The sequence below is a fragment of the Pseudophryne corroboree genome, chromosome 5 (assembly GCF_028390025.1).
Source record: "Pseudophryne corroboree isolate aPseCor3 chromosome 5, aPseCor3.hap2, whole genome shotgun sequence".
NCBI lineage: Eukaryota > Metazoa > Chordata > Amphibia > Anura > Myobatrachidae > Pseudophryne > Pseudophryne corroboree.
This window is the reverse complement of record NC_086448.1, coordinates 231,256,096-231,277,961: the sequence shown is the minus strand read 5'-3', so window position 1 is coordinate 231,277,961 and position 21,866 is coordinate 231,256,096. Positions and strand designations below refer to the sequence as shown.

At 48.0% G+C, this 21,866-nt stretch overlaps 1 protein-coding gene across 4 annotated transcripts in view; it reads left to right on the top strand.

The window, feature by feature from the left end:
- DAZL (deleted in azoospermia like) overlaps positions 1-21,590 on the top strand; it is a 510,616-nt gene extending 489,026 nt beyond the window's left edge. For 2 of the 4 annotated variants that reach the window (XM_063922172.1, XM_063922169.1), the window contains one exon: positions 19,935-21,590. In XM_063922172.1, the coding sequence (XP_063778242.1) occupies positions 19,935-19,973 (39 nt within the window). In that variant the 3' untranslated portion in view covers positions 19,974-21,590. The remainder of the gene's footprint in view (positions 1-19,934) is intronic. The other 2 variants (XM_063922170.1, XM_063922168.1) reach the window with 1 other exon arrangement.
- The last annotated feature ends 276 nt before the right edge of the window (positions 21,591-21,866 follow it).

Sequence of the window (21,866 nt, the reverse complement as noted above, 5' to 3'; positions counted from 1 at the left end):
GACCAGGGTTTCTCTCCTGTGGTGGCTCCAAAGTTCTCACCTTCTAGAGCAGGCATGTCCAAACTGCGGCCCTCCAGCTGTTGAGAAACTACACGTTCCAGCATGCACTAACACAGCTTTAGCATTCTCTGACAGCAAAACTGTGTTAGGGCATGCTGGGATATGTAGTTTCACAGCAGCTGGAGGGCCGCAGTTTGGACATGCCTGTTCTAGAGGGTCGCAGGTTCGGCATACAAGATTAGATTCTGGTGACCACGGACGCGAGTCTCCGAGGTTTGGGAGCAGTCACAGGGAAAATGGTCAAGCCAGGAAGCTTGTCTGCACATAAACATTCTGGAATTAAGGGCCATCTACAACGGCCTGCTACAAGCGGAACATCTTCTTCGTGACCTACCCGTCCTGATTCAGTCGGACAACATAACAGCCGTGGCGCACATAAACCGCCATGGCGGAACAAAGAGCGGCGATGGCGGAGGCCACCAAGATCCTTCGCTGGGCGGAAAAACATGCAAGCGCTCGGTCAGCGGTCTTCATTCCAGGCGTGGACAACTGGGAAGCAGACTTCCTCAGCAGACACGATCTCCACCCAGGAGAGTGGGGTCTTCATCACGAGGTCTTTGCAGAAGTGACAAGTCGTTGGGGAATTCCTCAAATAGACATGATGGCGTCTTGCCTCAACAAGAAGCTTCAGACTTATTGTTCCAGGTCGAGGGACCCTCAAGCAGTAGCAGTGGACGCTCTGGTGACGCCATGGGTGTTTCAGTCGGTCTATGTGTTCCCTCCACTTCCACTCATCCCAAAGGTGTTAAGGATCGTGAGAAGAACAAAGGTTCAGGCGATACTCGTTCCAGATTGGCCTCGGAGGGCCTGGTATCTGGATCTTCAGGAATTACTCACAGGAGATCCTTGGCCTCTTCCTCTAAGAGAGAATCTGTTACAGCAAGTACCGTGCGTGTTTCAGGGTTTACCGCGGTTGCGTTTGACGGCATGGCGGTTGAACGCCAAATCCTAGCTAGGAAGGGTATTCCTGGGGAAGTTATCCCCACCCTACTTAAGGCTAGAAAATAGGTAACGGCGAAGCATTATCACCGTATCTGGAGTAAATATGTGTCTTGGTGTGAATCCAAGAAAGTTCCTACGGAAGAGTTTAACCTGGGGCGGTTTCTCCATTTTTGCAAGCAGGTGTGGATGCGGGCCTGAAGTTAGGCTCCATTAAAGTGCAGATTTCGGCCTTATCAATTTTCTTTCAAAGGGAATTGGCCTCGCTTCCTGAAGTTCAGACGTTCGTGAAAGGCGTACTACACATACAACCTCCATTTGTGGCTCCATGGGACCTTAACGTGGTGTTAGTTCCTTACGTCACATTGGTTTGAACCTTTACAAACTGTTGAGTTGAAATTTCTCACTTGGAAAGTGGTCATGCTATTCGCCTTGGCGTCCGCAAGGCGGGTGTCCGAATTGGCGGCTTTTTCTTACAAAAGCTCCTATCTAATCTTCCATGAGGATAGAGCGGAGTTGAGAACTCGTCAACATTTTCTACCGAAGGTGGTTTCTTCGTTTCATATGAACCAACCTATTTTGGTGCCTGTGGCTACTGAAGCCTTGGCTCATTCAAAGTCTCTTGATGTGGTCAGAGCTTTGAAAATGTATGTAGCCAGAACGGCTCGGGTGAGAAAAACAGATGCGCTGTTTGTCCTATATGCGGCCAACAAGGTTGGGGCTCCTGCTTCTAAGCAGACTATTGCGCGTTGGATCTGTAATACGATTCAGCAGGCTTATTCTACGGCTGGATTGCCATTACTGAAATCGGTGAAAGCCCATTCCACTACGAAGGTGGGCTCATCTTGGGCGGCTTACAGCTTTGCCGAGCAGCTGCTTGGTCGGGGTCAAACACTTTTGCAAAGTTCTACAAGTTTGATACACTGGCTGATGAGGACCACATGTTTGCTCAATCGGTGCTGCAGAGTCATCCGCACTCTCCCGCCCGGTTTGGAGCTTTGGTATAAACCCCATGGTCCTTTTGGAGTCCCCAGCATCCTCTAGGACGAAGGAGAAAATACGATTTTAATACCTACCGGTAAATCCCTTTCTCTTAGTCCGTAGAGGATGCTGGGCGCCCGTCCCAGTGCGGACTCTATCTGCAGTACTTGTATATAGTTATTGCTTAAGTTACACAAGGTTGTGTTTGGTAAGGGTCAGGCTGTTGCTGATCTGTTTTAGTTCACACTGTTAACTGGGTTTAATTAAATGCCATGTTGTATGGTGTGGTGTGAGCTGGTATATGTATCTCACCCTTAATTTAACAAAATCCTTTTCCTCAAAATGTTCGTCTCCTCTGGGCACCGTTCCTATAACTGAGGTCTGGAAGAGGGGCATAGAGGGAGGAGCCAGTTCACACACATTCAAAGTCTTAGTGTGCGCCCATGTCTCCTACGGATCCCGTCTATACCCCATGGTCCTTGTGGAGTCCCCAGCATCCTGTACGGACTAAGAGAAAAGTATTTACCGGTAGGTATTAAAATCCTATTTTTTGCGTCAAAATACAGATGCCTGGAATCCCAATTGTTGTTACAGTATTATTCGCTCGCTTCCAGCCGTGGGAGGTTAGGTTTAGGTACTAAAAGGGGGGTTAGGGTGCAGGGAAGGTTATGGTTAGGTAACGGGGAGGGGGGTTAGGCATCAAGCAGGGGAGGTTTAGGGTTAGGCACCTACAAGGGAGGGTTAGGGTAGGGGACAGATGAGGGTTAAGGTACTTGCTAGGGGGGCTGTCAGGATTCTGATGTTCGGTGGGGCCGCTGTCTGTATTCTAACCACTGGCATCCCGTCCCATTTAGAGGGGGGGTACATTCTGTTTCAAACATGCACTTCTCATTTTTATTAACTAAAATATACTTGGGCAATGTTTATCAGTAGCATGGGCAAGCTATCAAAGCACTGATCACGTAGCTTCTTTCTTTCTTCACACAGGCTCTCAGCATGTCCTATTATGGTAAAGTAGGGTGGGTATCTTACAGTGCACTGAGCTGTGACAAGAGCGGTGTTCCACAGACTGCTCATTGCCATGGTAGTCACATGACATTCTAAACCCCACAGAAATGTAAATAAAAGAAACCTGAAAAAAACAAACCACAGAACATGGAAGGTGACAAGATTCTTACTATAGCCTGCCATAGTGACTTGTGTTATAAAAGCACATCATAGTTTTCATAAATTTGTTGCTTTAAAGAATTCTGCGTAACTGTATTGATGTGTTATGGGGTAGAAGTCGTATCAGCACACGTTATGTACACTGATACCGCTTCTCCCCCATGTATTACAGTGGCAGAGTGGGCTCAGGCATAGCGCCCCTTTCCATTTCAGTTCTGCGATCTAAGAGATATCCCTCTCTCATATCTGTGTGCTAAGTATGAACGGTCAGCATCAACGACCGTTCACACAGCTGCAGTTGGCGATGCTCATACACCACAGCAGGGACAGAGCTGTGGCGGGTGTCTGCACTAGACTGCGCAGGTGATCTTGTGTGAGTAGTGAGATCCCGCAAATGTGTAGTGGAGCCGGATGGCAGGGAGACACAGCGCACAAGCACTAAGCTGATGTGCTGTGAGCTCAGAGGGGCATTGTCTGAGTGGGGGAACTTTCGCTCCCCCGCTTTGGCGGACAAGACGTTTATACATCTGGTCGATGTCCTTTCCTCCTTTGCTTCAGTAATGAGTTCTGCTATAATACATTTACCCCTTATAGAGTAGAGAAATGATAGGACATATTTGGTGTGATGAAAGTTCACTTTAATCATGGGTATAATCAGAATACTGGAAGGCAGCTTATTTACACATGCTTTCTAGGACAAGAGAATGTTGAGGGCAGGTGAGTAAAAGGTAACCTTTTATTTACAGCAAGGTTGATGGATCCATCAGTGTTCCAGCAGACAGTGTGTAGATAATTAAAATACTATAGAACACTATTGTGACAATGTATTACTAGCCCCTCACCACTTCAACAGGAATGTAATTAAGGGGTCTATTTATTAAGCCTTGGATGGAGATAGTCGCTGGAGATAAAGTAGAAGCCAATCGGCTCCTAACTGACATTTCTCTTACGTTCTAGAGGATGCTGGGGTCCACATTTGTACCATGGGGTATAGACTGGTCCACTAGGAGCCATGGGCACTTTAAGAGTTTAATAGTGTGGGCTGGCTCCTCTCTCTATGCCCATCCTACCAGACCCAGTTTAGAAAATGTGCCCGGTGGAGCCGGTCACAGCTAGGGGAACTCCTAGGAGTTCTTTTAATTTATTTTTATTTTTTTAAAGAGTTGGGTACAGCCTCCCTGCTTCGGGGGGGGGGGGGGGGAGTAGGATCCAACCCTCGGAGGTTAGTGGCCTCCTTCTCCGCTGACAGGACACTGAGCTCCTGAGGGTGTCGATCGCAAGCCCTAGAGGCGACCGCTCGCTCCCGAAGCACTGCCGCCACCCCCTAACAGAGCCAGAAGACGTCGGTGGTAAGTAGGACACCGGGCCCCGACGAGCGGAGAGCCGGTGAGAATGCCGGCATCATGGTGGGAGCGCAGCGCTGATGCTGCGCTCCGGGGGGCTCAGAGGTACAGTGTGCGACGCTGTGAGAGGTGCTCTGGGCCAGCGTTTCACCCTTCCACTGGTCACTATTGCTATCAGGGACATCTGTACTGCTGTTAGCGCCTTTTACCTCAGGCAAGGATAATCTGTTATAGTGTGGGAAGACGCGCCATTTTAGGGGGCGGAGCTTCTCAGCGGATTCAGGACTCGCCAGCGCCATTTTCTCCCTGCAGATTACACTACAGAAACGCTGACAGGGAGTGCTGACCCTCCACATAACTCCAGCTATCCTGTGCGGTCCAAGGGGTTATAAAGGGGGGGGGGGGAGGAGTGTTTATTCACATTACTGTGTAGTCTGTTTAGGTTACTCAGTCAGCGCCAGGCATTTATTATTATAAATGTCTACTGGGGCGCTGTGTGGGCTGGCTCCCTAACTCTGTCTCTCTGAAGGCACTTGGGGGGGGAAACTGTCTGACATTTTCCTGTGTGTGTATGTTCTATATCTCACATTACCATGTCTAGGGACTCTGTATCTTGTGCTGCAGAGTATGCAGCTTCTCCAGAAGAGTCAATTCTGTGTACTCAGGAATGCAATATACTGTCTCAGCCCTCTGAATCCGAACCCCAGTGGGTGGCTTCTATTAAGGGTATGATATCCCAGATTTCATCTAGGATAGCTCATTATGAGACTGAAACACATGTTTTAAAAAAAGGTCAGGCTCTATTTGGGGAAGCTTTGGATCCGTGGATCTCCACGGCAACCGCAGGTAAGTCGACCTTTCTTCCCTCAGCCACTCAGATGCCGAGAAAATTCTTCTCTGCGTCTACAATGCAGTCCTTTCGGACCGCAAAGGTTAAGAAGTCCAAGTCCCCTTCCACCTTCTTCCGAGGGTGGTCGGGAAAAATACAGAAAACCTGTATCGGCAGGTTCCCAGGAACAGAAGCCTGGAGGTCGGGCAGGTGGAAGCACGTCTAAGAAATTTCAGTTAGGTCTGGGCGTCCTCAGTCCTGGACTCCTGGATACAAGATATTGTATCTCAGGGGTACAGACTGGAGTTTCAAGATCTCCCACCTCACAGAGTTTTCAAATCAGGCTTACCAGCTTTGCTGACAGAAAGGGCTATCTTACAGGAAGCCATTCAAAAATTAGAAAGGGCAAATGTCATTGTTCCAGTTCCACCTCATCTGGAAAACAAGGGTTACTACTCAAACCTTTTTGTGGAGCCGGACGGTTCGGTCAGACCAATATTGAACCTCAAATCGTTAAATCCATATTTGATGGAATTCAAGTTCAAGATGGAATCTCTGAGAGTGGTGATCTCAGGTCTGGAGGAGGTGGTAATTCCTGGTATCTTTTAGATATCAATGATGCATACCTTCACATTCCTATTTGGCCGCCACACCAGGCTTATCTCAGGTTTGTGCTGTTGGACTGTCACGATCAGTTCCAGGCGCTGCCATTCGGCCTATACACGGCACCGAGGGTGTTCACCAAAGTAATGGCAGAGATGATGCTTCTACTCCGCAAGCAGGGAGTGAACATAAGTCCATATATGGACGATCTGCTGATAAAAGCATCGTCCAGGGAGAAGTTGCAGTCCATTGCTCTCACAACTCGACTGCTCCGGGATCATGGATGGATCTTGAATCTTCCAAAGTCACATTTGGAGCCGACAAGGAGATTCTTTCCTAGGGATGATCCTCAACACTGAAGTGCAGAGGGTATTTCTACCACTGGAGAAAGCGTTGGTGATACAAACAATGGTCCAGGATGTCTTGAAGCCTACCCGGGTATCTTCATCAGTGCATTCGTCTTCTGGGGAAGATGGTTGCCTCCTACGAGGCTCTACAGTACGGAAGATTTCATGCACGGTCCTTCCAACTGGATCTTCTGGACAAGTGGTCGGGATCCCACCTACACATGCACCAGAGGATACGTCTGTCGCAGAAAGCCAGGATTTCATGGTCGGGATCCCACCTACACATGCACCAGAGGATACGTCTGTCGCAGAAAGCCAGGATTTCACTGCTATGGTGGCTGCAAATGCCTCACCTTCTCGAGGGCCACAGGATCGGGATTCAGAACTGGATCCTTCTAACCACGGATGCAAGTCTCAGAGGTTGGGGCGTGGTAACCCAAGGGGAAAACTTCCAAGAAAGGTGGTCAAGTCTGGAATCCATCCTTCCAGAAAACATTCTGGAACTGAGAGCTGTATTCAACAGCCTTCTACAAGCGGCACATCTTCTGCAGGGTCAGGCCATTCAGGTGCAGTCGGACAATGTAACGACGGTGGCCTACATCAACTGACAAGGCGGAACGAAGAGCAGAGCTGCAATGACAGAGGTATCAAAGATCAGAAAGACACGCGTTGGCGCTGTCAGCAATCTTCATTCCAGGAGTGGACAACTGGGAAGCAGACTTCCTCAGCAGACACGATCTCCATCCAGGAGAGTGGGGACTCCACTCAGAGGTGTTCGCAGAGGTGACAAGTCTTTGGGGCGTACCTCACATAGACATGATGGCCTCCCGCCTCAACAAGAAGCTTTGCAGGTACTGTTCCAGGTCGTGAGACCCACAAGCAGTGGATCATCCAGTCGGTGTATGTGTTCCCTCCACTCCCACTCATCCCAAGGATTCTAAAACTTATAAAAGGAGCAGGAGTTCAGGCGATCCTCATTGCTCTGGACTAGCCAAGACGGGCTTGGTACGCGGATCTTCTAGAGTTACTGCTGGATGATCCGAGGACTCTTCCTCTTCGGGAGGACCTTCTGAAACAGAGGCCGTTCACTTATCAAGACTTACCACAGCTACGTTTGACAGCATGGAGGTTGAACGCCAGATCTTAGCTCGGAAAGGCATTCCGAAAAAGGTTATTCCTACCCTGATCCAGGCTAGGAAAGGAGTAACGTCTAAACATTACAATCGTATTTGGAAGAAATATGTCTCTTGGTGTGAGTCCAAGAAGTTTCCTGCGGTGGAGTTTCAACTTGGATGTTTTCTCCTATTCCTGCAAACAGGAGTGGATATGGGCCTGAGGTTGGCTTCTGTAAAGGTCCAGATTTCGGCCCTATCCACTGCCCTCCCTGAGGTTCAGACCTTTTTGAAGGGAGTTCTGCATATCCAACCTCCCTTTGTACTGCCTACGGCGCCCTGGGGCCTTAACGTGGTGTTGCAGTTCCTCCAGTCGGATTGGTTTGAGCCTCTACAGGAGGTAGAGGTCAAGTTTCTTACATGGAAGGCGGTCACGTTGCTTCTGCTAGACGTGTGTCCGAGCTGGGGGCTTTATCCTGTAAAAGCCCTTACTTGATCTTCCACGAAGATAGAGCTGAGCTCCGGACACGTCAGCAGTTTCTTCCGAAGGTTGTGTCTGCATTTCATATAAAACAACCTATTGTGGTGCCAGTGGTTACTGACTCAATTACATCAAAGTCCTTGGATGTCGTAAGGGCTCTGAAGATGTATGTGAAGAGAACTTCTCGATTTCTTGCTGGATCAGGTTCACTATCCAGCGTGCTTATACTACGGCAGGATTGCAGTGTCCAAAATCTGTTAAGGCTTACTCTACTCGTAAGGTTGGTTCTTCCTGGGCGGCTGCCCGGGGGGTCTCTGCTTTACAGCTTTGCCGAGCGGCTAGTTGGTCTGGGTCGAACATGTTTGCCAAGTTCTACAAGTTTGATACTTTGGCCTCTGAGGACCTAAAGTTTGGTCGATCAGTTCTGCAGGAGCCTACGCGCTCTCCCTCTCGTACTGGGAGCTTTGGTACATACCCATGGTACTAATGTGGACCCCAGCATCCTCTAGGACATAAGAGAAAAAAGGATTTCTCTGACGTCCTAGTGGATGCTGGGAACTCCGTAAGGACCATGGGGAATAGCGGCTCCGCAGGAGACTGGGCACAACTAAAGAAAGCTTTAGGACTACCTGGTGTGCACTGGCTCCTCCCTCTGACCCTCCTCCAGACCTCAGTTAGAATGTTGTGCCCGGCCGAGCTGGATGCACACTAGGGGCTCTCCTGAGCTCTCAGAAAAGAAAGTTATATTTAGGTTTTTTATTTTCAGTGAGATCTGCTGGCAACAGACTCACTGCTACGAGGGACTTAGGGGAGAGAAGCGGACCTACCTGCTTGCAGCTAGCTTGGGCTTCTTAGGCTACTGTACACCATTAGCTCCAGAGGGATCGAACACAGGCCCAGCCTCGGTCGTCCGGAGCTGCGCCGCCGTCCCCCTTGCAAAGCAAGAAGATGTTCCTGAAAATCGGCGGCAGAAGACTTCGGTCTTCATTAAGGTAGCGCACAGCACTGCAGCTGTGCGCCATTGCTCCCCATGCACACCACACACTCCGGTCACTGCTGGGTGCTGGGGGGGGGGGGGCGCCCTGGGGCTGCAATAAGGGTACCTTACTGGCAAAATAACACATGATATAGTCATTAAGACTATATATGTGTAAAATCCCCTGCCATATATTCCATAAAAAAGCGGGAGAAGTCTGCCGGAAAAGGGGCGGGGCTATCTCCCTCAGCACACTGGCGCCATTTTCCCTCACAGCTCCGCTGGAAGGACGCTCCCCAGGCTCTCCCCTGCAGTTTCCAGACTACATAGGGTAAAAAAGAGAGGGGGGGCACTAAATTTAGGCGCAATCTGTGTAATATCAGCAGCTATAGGGGAAAAATCACTGTGGGGTAGTGTGAATCCCTATATATATATATATATATATATATATAGCGCTCTGGTGTGTGCTGGCATACTCTCTCTCTGTCTCCCCAAAGGACTTAGTGGGGTCCTGTCCTCAGTCAGAGCATTCCCTGTGTGTGTGCGGTGTCGGTACGGCTGTGTCGACATATTTGATGAGGAGGTTTATGTGGAGGCGGAGCAGGTGCCGATAAATGTGATGTCACCCCCTGCGGGGTCGACACCTGAGTGGATGGTTATGTGGAAGGAATTACGCGACAGTGTCCACTCCTTACATAAAAGGTTTGACGACATATCAGATGTGGGACAGCCGGCTTCTCAGCCCGTGCCTGCCCAGACGTCTCAAAAGCCATCAGGGGCTCTAAAACGCCCGCTACCTCAGATGGCAGACACAGATGTCGACACGGATACCGACTCCAGTGTCGACGATGATGAGACTAGTGTACATTCCAATAGAGCCACCCGTTACATGATTACGGCAATGAAAAATGTGTTGCACATTTCTGATATTACCCCAGGTACCACAAAAAAGGGTATTATGTTTGGGGAGAAAAAACTACCAGTGGTTTTTCCCCCTTCTGATGAATTAAATGAAGTGTGTGAAGAAGCGTGGGCTTTCCCCGATAAGAAACTGGTAATTTCTAAAAAGTTACTAATGGCGTACCCTTTCCCGCCAGAGGATAGGTCACGTTGGGAGACATCCCCGAGGGTGGATAAAGCGCTCACACGCTTGTCAAAGAAGGTGGCACTACCGTCTCCGGACACGGCCGCCTTAAAGGAACCTGCAGATAGAAAGCAGGAGGCTATCCTGAAGTCTGTATATACACACTCAGGCATTATACTGAGACCAGCTATTGCTTCTGCATGGATGTGCAGTGCTGCAGCTGCGTGGTCAGATTCCTTGTCAGAAAACATTGATACCTTAGACAGGGACTCTATATTGCTAACCGTAGAGCACATTAAAGACGCAGTCTTATACATGAGAGATGCACAGAGGGATATTTGCCGGCTGGCATCTAAAATAAACGCAATGTCCATTTCTGCCAGGAGAGGATTGTGGACTCGGCAGTGGACAGGTGATGCTGATTCTAAAAGGCACATGGAAGTTTTGCCTTACAAGGGTCAGGAGTTGTTTGGGGATGGTCTCTCGGACCTCGTTTCCACAGCTACAGCTGGAAAATCAGCATTTTTACCCCATGTTCCCCTACAGCCAAAGAAAGCACCGTATTATCAGGTACAGTCCTTTCGGCCCCAGAAAGGTAAGTGGGTTAAAGGCGCGTCCTTTCTGCCCAGAGGCAGAGGTAGGGGGAAAAAGCTGCAGCATACAGCCAGTTCCCAGGAACAAAAGTCCTCCCCCGCTTCCTCTAAGTCCACCGCATGACGCTGGGGCTCCACAGGCGGAGCCAGGTACGGTGGGGGCCCGTCTCAAGAACTTCAGCGGCCAGTGGGCTCGCTCACAGGTGGATCCCTGGATTCTACAGGTAGTATCTCAGGGGTACAAGCTGGAATTCGAGACGTCTCCCCCTCGCCGTTTCCTCAAATCTGCCTTGCCGACGGCTCCCTCGGACAGGGAGGCAGTGCTGGAGGCAATTCACAAGCTGTATTCGCAGCAGGTGATAGTCAAGGTACCCCTCCTTCAACAGGGACGGGGTTACTATTCCACAGTGTTTGTGGTACCGAAACCGGACGGTTCGGTGAGACCCATCTTGAATTTGAAATCCTTGAACACTTTTATACGAAGGTTCAAGTTCAAAATGGAATCGCTCAGGGCGGTTATTTCAAGCCTGGACGAGGGGGATTACATGGTGTCACTGGACATCAAGGATGCTTACCTGCATGTCCCCATTTACCCTCCTCACCAGGAGTACCTCAGTTTTGTAGTACAGGACTGTCATTACCAATTCCAGACGTTGCCGTTTGGTCTGTCCACGGCACCGAGGGTGTTTACCAAGGTAATGGCAGAGTTGATGATACTCCTTCGAAAAAAGGGAGTTATAATTATCCCGTACTTGGACGATCTCCTTACAAAGGCGAGGTCCAGGGAACAGTTGTTGATCGGTGTAGCACTAGCTCGGGAAGTGCTACAACAGCACGGCTGGATCCTGAATATTCCAAAGTCGCAGCTGGTTCCTACAACGCGTCTACTGTTCCTGGGGATGGTTCTGGACACAGAACAGAAAAAAAGTATTTCTCCCGGAGGAGAAGGCCAAGGAGTTGTCATCTCTAGTCAGAGACCTCCTAAAACCAAAACAGGTGTCGGTGCATCACTGCACGCGAGTCCTGGGAAAGATGGTGGCTTCTTACGAAGCAATTCTATTCGGAAGGTTCCATGCAAGGATCTTTCAGTGGGATCTGTTGGACAAGTGGTCCGGATCGCATCTTCAGATGCATCAGCTGATAACCCTGTCTCCAAGGACCAAGGTGTCGCTGTTGTGGTGGCTGCAGAGTGCTCATCTTCTAGAGGGCCGCAGATTCGGCATACAGGACTGGGTCCTGGTGACCACGGATGCCAGCCTTCGAGGTTGGGGGGCAGTCACACAGGGAAGAAACTTCCAAGGACTATGGACAAGTCGGGACACTTCCCTACACATAAATATTCTGGAACTAAGGGCCATTTACAATGCCCTAAGTCAGGCAAGACCCCTGCTTCAACACCAGCCGGTGCTGATCCAGTCAGACAACATCACGGCGGTTGCCCATGTAAACCGTCAGGGCGGCACAAGAAGCAGGATGGCGATGGCAGAAGCCACAAGGATTCTCCGATGGGCGGAAAATCATGTGTTAGCACTGTCAGCAGTGTTCATTCCCGGAGTGGACAACTGGGAAGCAGACTTTCTCAGCAGACACGACCTCCACCCGAGAGAGTGGGGACTTCATCCAGAAGTCTTCCAAATGGTTGTACGCCGGTGGGAAAGGCCACAGGTGGACATGATGGCGTCCCGCCTCAACAAAAAGCTAAAAAGATATTGCGCCAGGTCAAGGGACCCTCAGGCGATAGCTGTGGACGCTCTGGTAACACCGTGGGTGTACCAGTCGGTGTATGTGTTCCCTCCTCTGCCTCTCATACACAAAGTACTGAGAATAATAAGAAGGAGAGGAGTAAGAACTATACTCATTGTTCCGGATTGGCCAAGAAGAGCTTGGTACCCAGAACTTATAGAAATTATCTCAGAGGACCCATGGCCTCTGCCGCTCAGACAGGACCTGCTGCAGCAGGGGCCCTGTCTGTTCCAAGACTTACCGCGGCTGCGCTTGACGGCATGGCGGTTGAACGCCGGATCCTGAAGGAAAAGGGCATTCCGGAGGAAGTTATCCCTACGCTAATTAAAGCTAGGAAAGAAGTGACCGCAAACCATTATCACCGCATATGGCGGAAATATGTTGCGTGGTGTGAGGCCAGGAAGGCCCCAACGGAGGAATTTCAGCTAGGTCGATTTCTGCACTTCCTACAGTCAGGGGTGACTATGGGCCTAAAATTGGGTTCCATTAAGGTCCAGATTTCGGCTCTATCGATTTTCTTCCAAAAAGAACTGGCTTCACTACCTGAAGTTCAGACATTTGTTAAGGGAGTGCTGCATATTCAGCCCCCTTTTGTGCCCCCAGTGGCACCTTGGGATCTCAACATGGTGTTGGATTTCCTAAAGTCGCATTGGTTTGAACCACTTAAAACCGTGGAACTAAAATATCTCACGTGGAAAGTGGTCATGCTGTTGGCCTTGGCTTCGGCCAGGCGGGTGTCAGAATTGGCGGCTTTGTCTTCTAAAAGCCCTTACCTGATTTTCCATATGGATAGGGCGGAATTGAGGACTCGTCCCCAATTTCTCCCAAAGGTGGTTTCAGCGTTTCATTTGAACCAGCCTATTGTTGTTCCTTACGGCTACTCGTGACTTGGAGGACTCCAAGTTGCTGGACGTAGTCCGGGCCCTAAAAATCTATGTTTCCAGGACAGCTGGAGTCAGAAAGACTGACTCGCTATTTATCCTGCATGCGCCCAACAAGTTGGGTGCACCTGCTTCTAAGCAGACTATTGCTCGCTGGATCTGTAGCACGATTCAACTTGCACATTCTGCGGCTGGACTGCCGCATCCTAAATCTGTGAAAGCCCATTCCACGAGGAAGGTGGGCTCTTCTTGGGCGGCTGCCCGAGGGGTCTCGGCTTTACAACTTTGCCGAGCAGCTACTTGGTCGGGGTCAAACACATTTGCTAAATTCTACAAGTTTGATACCCTGGCTGAGGAGGACCTAGAGTTCGCTCATTCGGTGCTGCAGAGTCATCCGCACTCTCCCGCCCGTTTGGGAGCTTTGGTATAATCCCCATGGTCCTTACGGAGTTCCCAGCATCCACTAGGACGTCAGAGAAAATAAGATTTTACTCACCGGTAAATCTATTTCTCGTAGTCCGTAGTGGATGCTGGGCGCCCGTCCCAAGTGCGGATTGTCTGCAATACTTGTATATAGTTATTGTTTAACTAAAGGGTTTTTGTTGAGCCATCTGTTGAGAGGCTCAGTTCTATTTCATACTGTTAACTGGGTATAGTATCACGAGTTATACGGTGTGGCTGGTATGAGTCTTACCCGGGATTCAAAATCCTTCCTTATTGTGTCAGCTCTTCTGGGCACAGTATCCTAACTCAGGTCTGGAGGAGGGTCATAGAGGGAGGAGCCAGTGCACACCAGGTAGTCCTAAAGCTTTCTTTAGTTGTGCCCAGTCTCCTGCGGAGCCGCTATTCCCCATGGTCCTTACGGAGTTCCCAGCATCCACTACGGACTACGAGAAATAGATTTACCGGTGAGTAAAATCTTATTTTTAATAACCTACTGGTAAATCCTTTTCTCGTAGTCTGTAGAGGATGCTGGGCTCCCGCCCAGCGCTTCGTTTTCCTGCAGTTGTTTCTTGGTTCGGCGGTACTGCCTTGTTACTTGGTTAAGTACTGTACAGCTGTTGCTGTATTGTTCCAAGCAGGTTAGCTTGGTTTGCCTTATGTGTGAGCTGGTGTGAATCTCACCACTATCTGTGTATTTCCTTCTCTCGAAGTGTGTCCGTCTCCTCGGGCACAGTTTCTAGACTGGGTCTGGTAGGTGGGGCATAGAGGGAGGAGCCAGCCCACACTATTAAACTCTTAAAGTGCCCATGGCTCCTACTGGACCCGTCTACACCCCATGGTACTAATGTGGACCCCAGCATCCTCTACGGACTACGAGAAAAGGATTTACCCACGGTGTTACTAGAGCGTCCACAGCGATCGCCTGAGGGTCCCTTGACCTGGCGCAATATCTTTTTAGCTTTTTGTTGAGGCGGGACGCCATCATGTCCACCTGTAGTCTTTCCCACCGGTTTACCAGCATTTGGAAGACTTCTGGATGAAGTCCCCATTCTCCCGGGTGGAGGTCGTGCCTGCTGAGGAAGTCTGCTTCCCAGTTGTCCACTCCCGGAATGAACACTGCTGTCAGTGCTAACACATGATTTTCCGCCCATCGGAGAATCCTTGTGGCTTCTGCCATTGCCCTCCTGCTTCTTGTGCCGCCCTGTCTGTTTACATGGGCGACCGCCGTGATGTTGTCTGATTGGATCAGTACCGGCTGGTTCTGAAGCAGAGGCCTTGCTTGGCTTAGGGCATTGTAAATGGCCCTTAGCTCTAGAATATTTATGTGAAGCGAAATCTCCTGATTTGACCACAGTCCTTGGAAATTTCTCCCCTGTGTGACTGCGCCCCAGCCCCGAAGGCTGGCATCCGTGGTCACCAGGACCCAGTCCTGTATTCCGAATCTGCGGCCCTCTAGTAGATGAGCCCTCTGCAGCCACCACAGCAGCGACACCCTGGTCCTTGCCGACAGGGTTATCCGCTGTTGCATCTGGAGATGGGACCCGTACCATTTGTCCAACAGGTCCCACTGGAAAGTCCTTGCGTGGAACCTTCCAAATGGAATTGCTTCGTACGAAGCTACCATTTTTCCCAGGACTCGTGTACATTGATGTACCGACACCTGTCCCGGTTTTAGGAGGTCTCTGACTAGAGATGACAACTCCTCGGCTTTTTCCACTGGAAGAAACACTTTTTTCTGGTCTGTGTCCAGAATCATTCCCAGGAACAGAAGACGCGTCGTCGGGACCAGCTGTGACTTTGGAATATTGAGAATCCAGCCGTGCTGTTGTAGCACTTCCCGAGAAAGTGGTACCCCCACTTCCAACTGTTCCTTGGACCTCGCCTTTATCAGATCATCGTCCAAGTACGGGATAATTAAAACTCCCTTCTTGCGAAGGAGTATCATCATTTCGGCCATTACCTTGGTAAAGACCCTCGGTGCCGTGGATAACCCAAACGGCAGCGTCTGGAACTGATAGTGACAGTCCTGTACCACAAATCTGAGGTACTCCTGGTGAGGAGGGTAAATGGGGTACAGACTGGAGTTTCAGGAACTCCCACCTCACAGACTCTTCAAATCAGGGTTACCAGCTTCTCAAGAAGCAAGTATGACTTTACAGAAAGCAATTCAAAAACTGGTACAAACTCAGGTCATTGTAACCGTTCCACTTCAGCTACAAAACCAGGGTTATTATTCCAACCTGTTTGTAGTTCCGAAACTGGGCGGTTCAGTAAGACCCATTTTAAATCTATAGTCGTTGAACCCGTACTTATGGGTGTTCAAGATGGAGTCTCTGAGAGCGCTGATCTCAGGTCTGGAGGAGGGGGAATTCTTGGTGTCTCTTGATATCAAGGATGCGTACCTTCATATTCCGATTTGGCCGCCTCATCAGGCTTATCTAAGGTTTACCCTACAGGACTGTCACTACCGTCCCTGACATTTGGCCTCTCTACGGCACCGAGGGTGTTCCCTAAGGTAATGGCAGAAATGATGATTCTCTTCCACAAACATAATTCCTTACCTGGACGATCTGCTGATAAAAGCACCATCCAGGGAGAGGTTGTTAGCCAACATTGCTCTCTCAACCCGACTACTCCGGGATCACAGATGGATTCTGAACCTACCAAAATCTCATCTGGAGACAACGCAAAGGCTTCCGTTCCTGTGGATGATACTGGATACGGAGGCACAGGAGGTGTTCCTTCTGTTGGAAAAGGCATTGGTGATTCAGTTGATGGTGCGGGATGTTCTCAGACAAACCCGGATATCGGTACATCTATGCATTCGCCTTCTGGGAAAGATGGTAGCCGTTTACGAGGCGCTGCAGTACGGAAGGTTTCACGCAAGGCCCTTCCAGATGGATATGTTGGACAATTGGTCCGGATCACATCTTCACATGCACCAGAGGATGCATCTGTCGCCAAAAGCCAGGATTTCTCTTCTGTGGTGGCTTCAGACTTCTCTCTTGACCGAGGGCCGAAGGTTCGGGATTCAAAATTGGATTCTGCTAACCACAGACTCAAGCCTCAGAGGTTGGGGAGCAGTCATCAAGGGGGAACAGTTCCAAGGAAAATGGTCAAGTCAGGCAGCCATTCTTCCGATCAGCATTCTGGAACGAAGGGCCATATACAACGCCCTTCTACAGGCATCGCATCTTCTTCAAAATCGAGCCATTCAGGTTCAGTCTGACAATGTGACGGCAGTAACGTACATAAACCGACAAGGCAGAACGAAGAGCAGAGCAGCAATGTCAGAGGTAACAAGGATTCTCCTCTAGGCAGAAAGACGTGCTGTGGCGTTGTCCGCGATCTTCATTCCGGGAGTAGACCACTGGGAAGCAGACTTCCTCAGCAGACACAACATACACCCAGGAGAGTGGGGCCTTCACCCGGAGGTGTTCGGGTGCTTGACACGTCGGTGGGGAATTCCGCAAATCGACATGATGGCATCTCGTCTCAACAAGATGCTCAAGCGGTATTGTTCCAGGTCGAGATACCCACAAGCAGTGACTGGTGGACGCTCTGGTGACTCCATGGGTCTACCAGATGGTATACGTGTTTCCACCACTCCCATTGATCCCAAAGATTCTCAAAAGAATATAAAGGGAAAAGGGCTCTGGACTGGCCAAGAAGGGCCTGGTATGCGGATCTACTGGAGATGCTCCTAGAGGACCTGTGCCCTCTACCTCTTTGCGAGGACCTTCTCCAACAGGGGCCATTTGTCTATCAAGACTTACCGTGGCTACGTTTGACGGTATGGAGGTTGAGCGTCAAATTCTTGCCCGGAAGGGGAACCCGGATAAGGTTATTTCAACCCTGATGCAAACCAGGAAGGGGGTAACGTCTAAACCACACTTGCCTACCTGACCCTCTCCAAGAGGGAGAAAATGCTCTGTTCCTGGACTTTCCTGGTGATGGATGATTGCCATCACCTGTGGTGAGCTAGTTAATGGATAACAAAGGTGTTTCACCACAGGTGATGGCAATCATACATTACCTGGAAAGTCCAGGAACAGAGCATTTTCTCCCTCATGGAGAGGGTCAGGTAGGCAAGTATGGTCTAAACATTACCACCATATTTTGAAAAAATAAGTCTCTTGGTGTGAACAGGAAATTTCCTGCGGTGGAATTTCAACTGGGACTTTTTCTGCAGTCAGGTGTGGATTTGGGCCTACATTTGGGCTACATCAAAGTCCAGATTTCAGCCTTCTCCATTTTCTTCCAGAAACAATTGTCTAATCTCCCTTAGGTTCAGACATTTTTGAAAGGGGTTCTGCACATCCAATCGCCCTTTGTGCCTCCTATGGCACCTTGGGATATCAACGTGGTGTTGCAGTTCCTGCAGTCGGAATGGTTTGAGCCTTTACAGGACGTTGACGTCAAGTTTGTTATGTGGAAGGCCGTCCCGCTGTTGGCCTTGGCTTCTGCGAGGCGTGTCGGAGTTGGGGGCGTTGTCTCCCAAAAGCCCCTATTTGTTTTTTCATGAAGATAGGGCTGAACTCAGAAATTGTCAGCAATTTCTTCCAAAGGTGGTGTTTGCATTTCATATCAATCAACCTATTGTGGTTCCGGTGGTTACAGACACCTATTCTACGTCAAAGTCTTTGGATGTTGTGAGGGCTTTGAAGATCAGCTCGTCACAGAAAGTCTGAGTCGCTGTTTGTTCTCTCTGATCCCAATAAAATTGGGTGTCCTGCTTCAAAGCAGACAATTGCACGCTGGATCAGGCTTACTATCCAACATGCTTAGTCCACGACAGGTTTGCCGTGCCCAAGATCTGTACAGGCCCACTCTACTAGTTCGGTGGGTTCTTCCTGGGCGGCTGCCCGGGGTGTCTCGGCTTTGCAGCTCTGTCAAGCAGCTACTTGGTCAGGTTCGAACACGTTTGCTAAGTTCTACAAGTTCGATACGTTGGCCTCTGAGGACCTTCAGTGTGGTATATCAGTTCTTCAGGAATCTCAGCGCTCTCCCACCCGGTTTGGGAGCTTTGGTACATCCCCATAGTACAAATGTGGACCCCAGTATCCTCTAGGACGTAAGAAAATAGGATTCTCTCGTAGTCTGTAGAGCAGAGGTTCTCAAACTCGGTCCTCGGGGCACACACAGTGCATGTTTTGCAGGTAACCCAGCAGGTGCACAGGTGTATTCATTACTCACTGACACATTTTAAAAGGTCCACAGGTGGAGCTAATTATTTCACTTGCGATTCTGTGAGGAGACCTGCAAAACATGCACTGTGTGTGCCCCCGAGGACCGAGTTTGAGAACCTCTGCTGTAGAGGATACTGGGCGCCTGCCCAGTGCTTAGTTTCTTCCTGCACTGTTGCTTAGTTAAGTATTGTTGGTTCAGCTGTTCCTGTTTTAATGTTTGGTTAGCTTGGCTTTCCTCTAGTTGTGTGTGCTGGTTCGGAATCTCACCACTATCCTTTTATATCCTTCTCTCAAAGTATGTCCGTCTCCTCGGGCACAGTTTCCTAGACTGAGTCTGGTAGGAGGGGCATAGAGGGAGGAGCCAGCCCACACTATGAATTTCTTAAAAGTGCCCATGGCTCCTAGTGGACCCGTCTATACCCCATGTAGACCCTAGTATCCTCTACGGACTAAGAGAAAAGGATTCTCCGGTAGGTAATTTAAAAAAATGTATTTATATTTATTTATTTTTCTTCTTCAAACCCAGCCTGCGGCATGGCAGTTAGAAGCCGATTGGCTGGTACTTTATCTCCTGCGACTTTATCTCCATCCAAGGCTTAGTAAATAGACCCCTCAATGCTAGATGCTGAAGTGGGCAGGTTGATTCCACAAATCGATTATTTCCTTTCACTTTTTTTTTTTTTAAATGAATCTGTTCAGACCACAAAATGGCTGTATGCACAGTCTGTAGGTGACAGATGTACTTTGATACGGCAGAAGCTATAAGTCTAAATGTACAATTTAAACATTTCGGTTATATTTAAGCCATATAATTCTGACAAAAGAATGATCTTTCAAAATGCCATTTGTGTTTCCTTGGCTTTTTTTTTTTTTATGAAACATCAAGTTTGGTATGGTAGGGCTTTCAGTCTGAATAATAGTCTTGTGGTAATTGTATTTTGGAGGATTCACAATTGGCCATGTAGTCATGTTAGAAATGTTATGATGATTGACAAAAGACCTTAAGGCTACATACATAGTTTGCCATCTCATATGAGGAAATATGGTAAAGCCCTCATAATCTCGTAACACGCTTTTCTACATAGTTAAAGGATTTTTGTGTTTCATATGTGAAAATGTTCTTTAGGTTTATTGCCTAATACATATTTCCTTTTCTCTCAAGGACAGAAGAGTCCATCAGTTTAAAAGAACCAGACGTTGAAGTCCTCTTTCTTTGGATTCTGTATACACTAGTTTTGTTTTAGCACTTACCATCACTAATGTACATCTTTCACTTTTAAAGGCACTTGCACGTTGGAGGCAGCAGTTTTGTGGGTTTGTCTTTAAGCAAAGAATTTGTGCTTTATTCTTAGGTATCACTAGTTTATAGTAAATTGATAAGGCTGCATTACTAGTTCAGCCTACAAAGTGATTTAACTTTTACTTAGGTGGATGGGTTCATTGTACACATTTCACACCTGTTTTCAGTAATGACACATTATAGTTATGTTGGTTTTTTTCATTGCACTATTTTGCATGTTCACGTTTACGGTTTTGTTTAGACATTTGACAGTTTCACATCTTGCAACTTGTTCAAACTGTTCACTGGTTTCACTGTTTTGTCATTTCTACATTGTAGGTGTAAAGGGACATTGCTGCACTTAAGTATTTTTTGAGACAGTTGTGCACAAACTGAAGGTGATGAGGGTTTTATTGGGGGGGGGGGGGGGTTCATTATGCTTTATGCCCACAGTGAATGTTTGATAAGCCAAATGTAGTTTGAATCTGTTTGAAAACACTTGGGAGATGGAAGATAGGGCAGAATTCACTTTATTCTGGTACTCTGGCTTGCATAGTATATTAGAGTATTGTATGGCGTAAAATACTCTAATGCTTTACACTGACGCTGGGATTTTAATTGAGATGGGGGAGCTGAATGCTGAACACGTACTGTAGATATTTTCAGGTTTGTAAAACACATTGCAACTTTCTCTTATTTTGATCCTTGAGTACTTTTCATTTGCTTTTAAACACAAGTCAGCCTAACTAGTAAATAATGCTACAGCTCATACTGCATGACTTCTGAGCAGAGGCTGGACAGCAGTATGTGCATTCCACGAGCTTAGATCAGAAATGAGAATGCTGCCATTTCCATGACAAAAAATTGAATGTGGTGTTTTTGTTTTCAAGCTTTAATACAAATTATGCAGGTTTTAAATGGACTTTTTAGAACTCTACAAACAATATAGTTAATCTCCATTGTAAGATTTGTGGGTTTAAAAATTGTTAACCGAGTAAGTAGTAATTTGATTTTATCTCTGTGCCTCTTAAATAGGATTTTATTTGAAGAAGAAAAAAATTGTCTGACACTAACTTTTTTGCCATTTGTGACAGTGTCCAACTGTTGAGAAGGACAGGTCATTTAGTTACCTTTAAATTATGGATATACAATGCCCATAAGTGTTGGGTGCACTGCCGCAGGTCACTTCAAGTCAGCTGTAAGCATGTTTACAGATTACACTGCAGCCTCACCACGTTTTTTAAAAGGCAATGGCAAATAGTGTTGGCTTCAAATGGTAGTGATCATGAAAGCTCAACTTAAATATATTGTTGGCAGTATGAATTGTTTTTCTATTAGGAAAAGAAACGTATTTGTACATCACTTGCAGTTGCCCTTTGTATGTAAGTCCATTTCATGATCAGTCACCTTAAGAAGCCATCTGCAGTATTTTTTTTTTTATTTTTTTTATTGAGCTGTTAGCAATGACTTATCTTATTTTGTATCAAACTATTTTGTATGTGAAAAATGGATACATTAAAGGAAATATATTGTAAACTACATTTTGCTGTGGTTAATTATCAGATGAGTAAGTTATAGAAGGACTGAATGAGTTTGTTTTTTTTTTTTTTTTTTTTTTTTCTAACTACGTTTTGTATGGATATTGTGTATTATTTTGAGCAGACTTTCTCCTTGGGAATTTTTGCTCAAAGGGCTTGCGTGATCTTAAGGGTCGCCAATTCTTTATGGAGATTGTCGCAATAAATCGGTGATGTATGGGGCCGCCCCTATTGGTGATCGCCAAATCAGATTTAATAATCATAATTTCTCTATCGT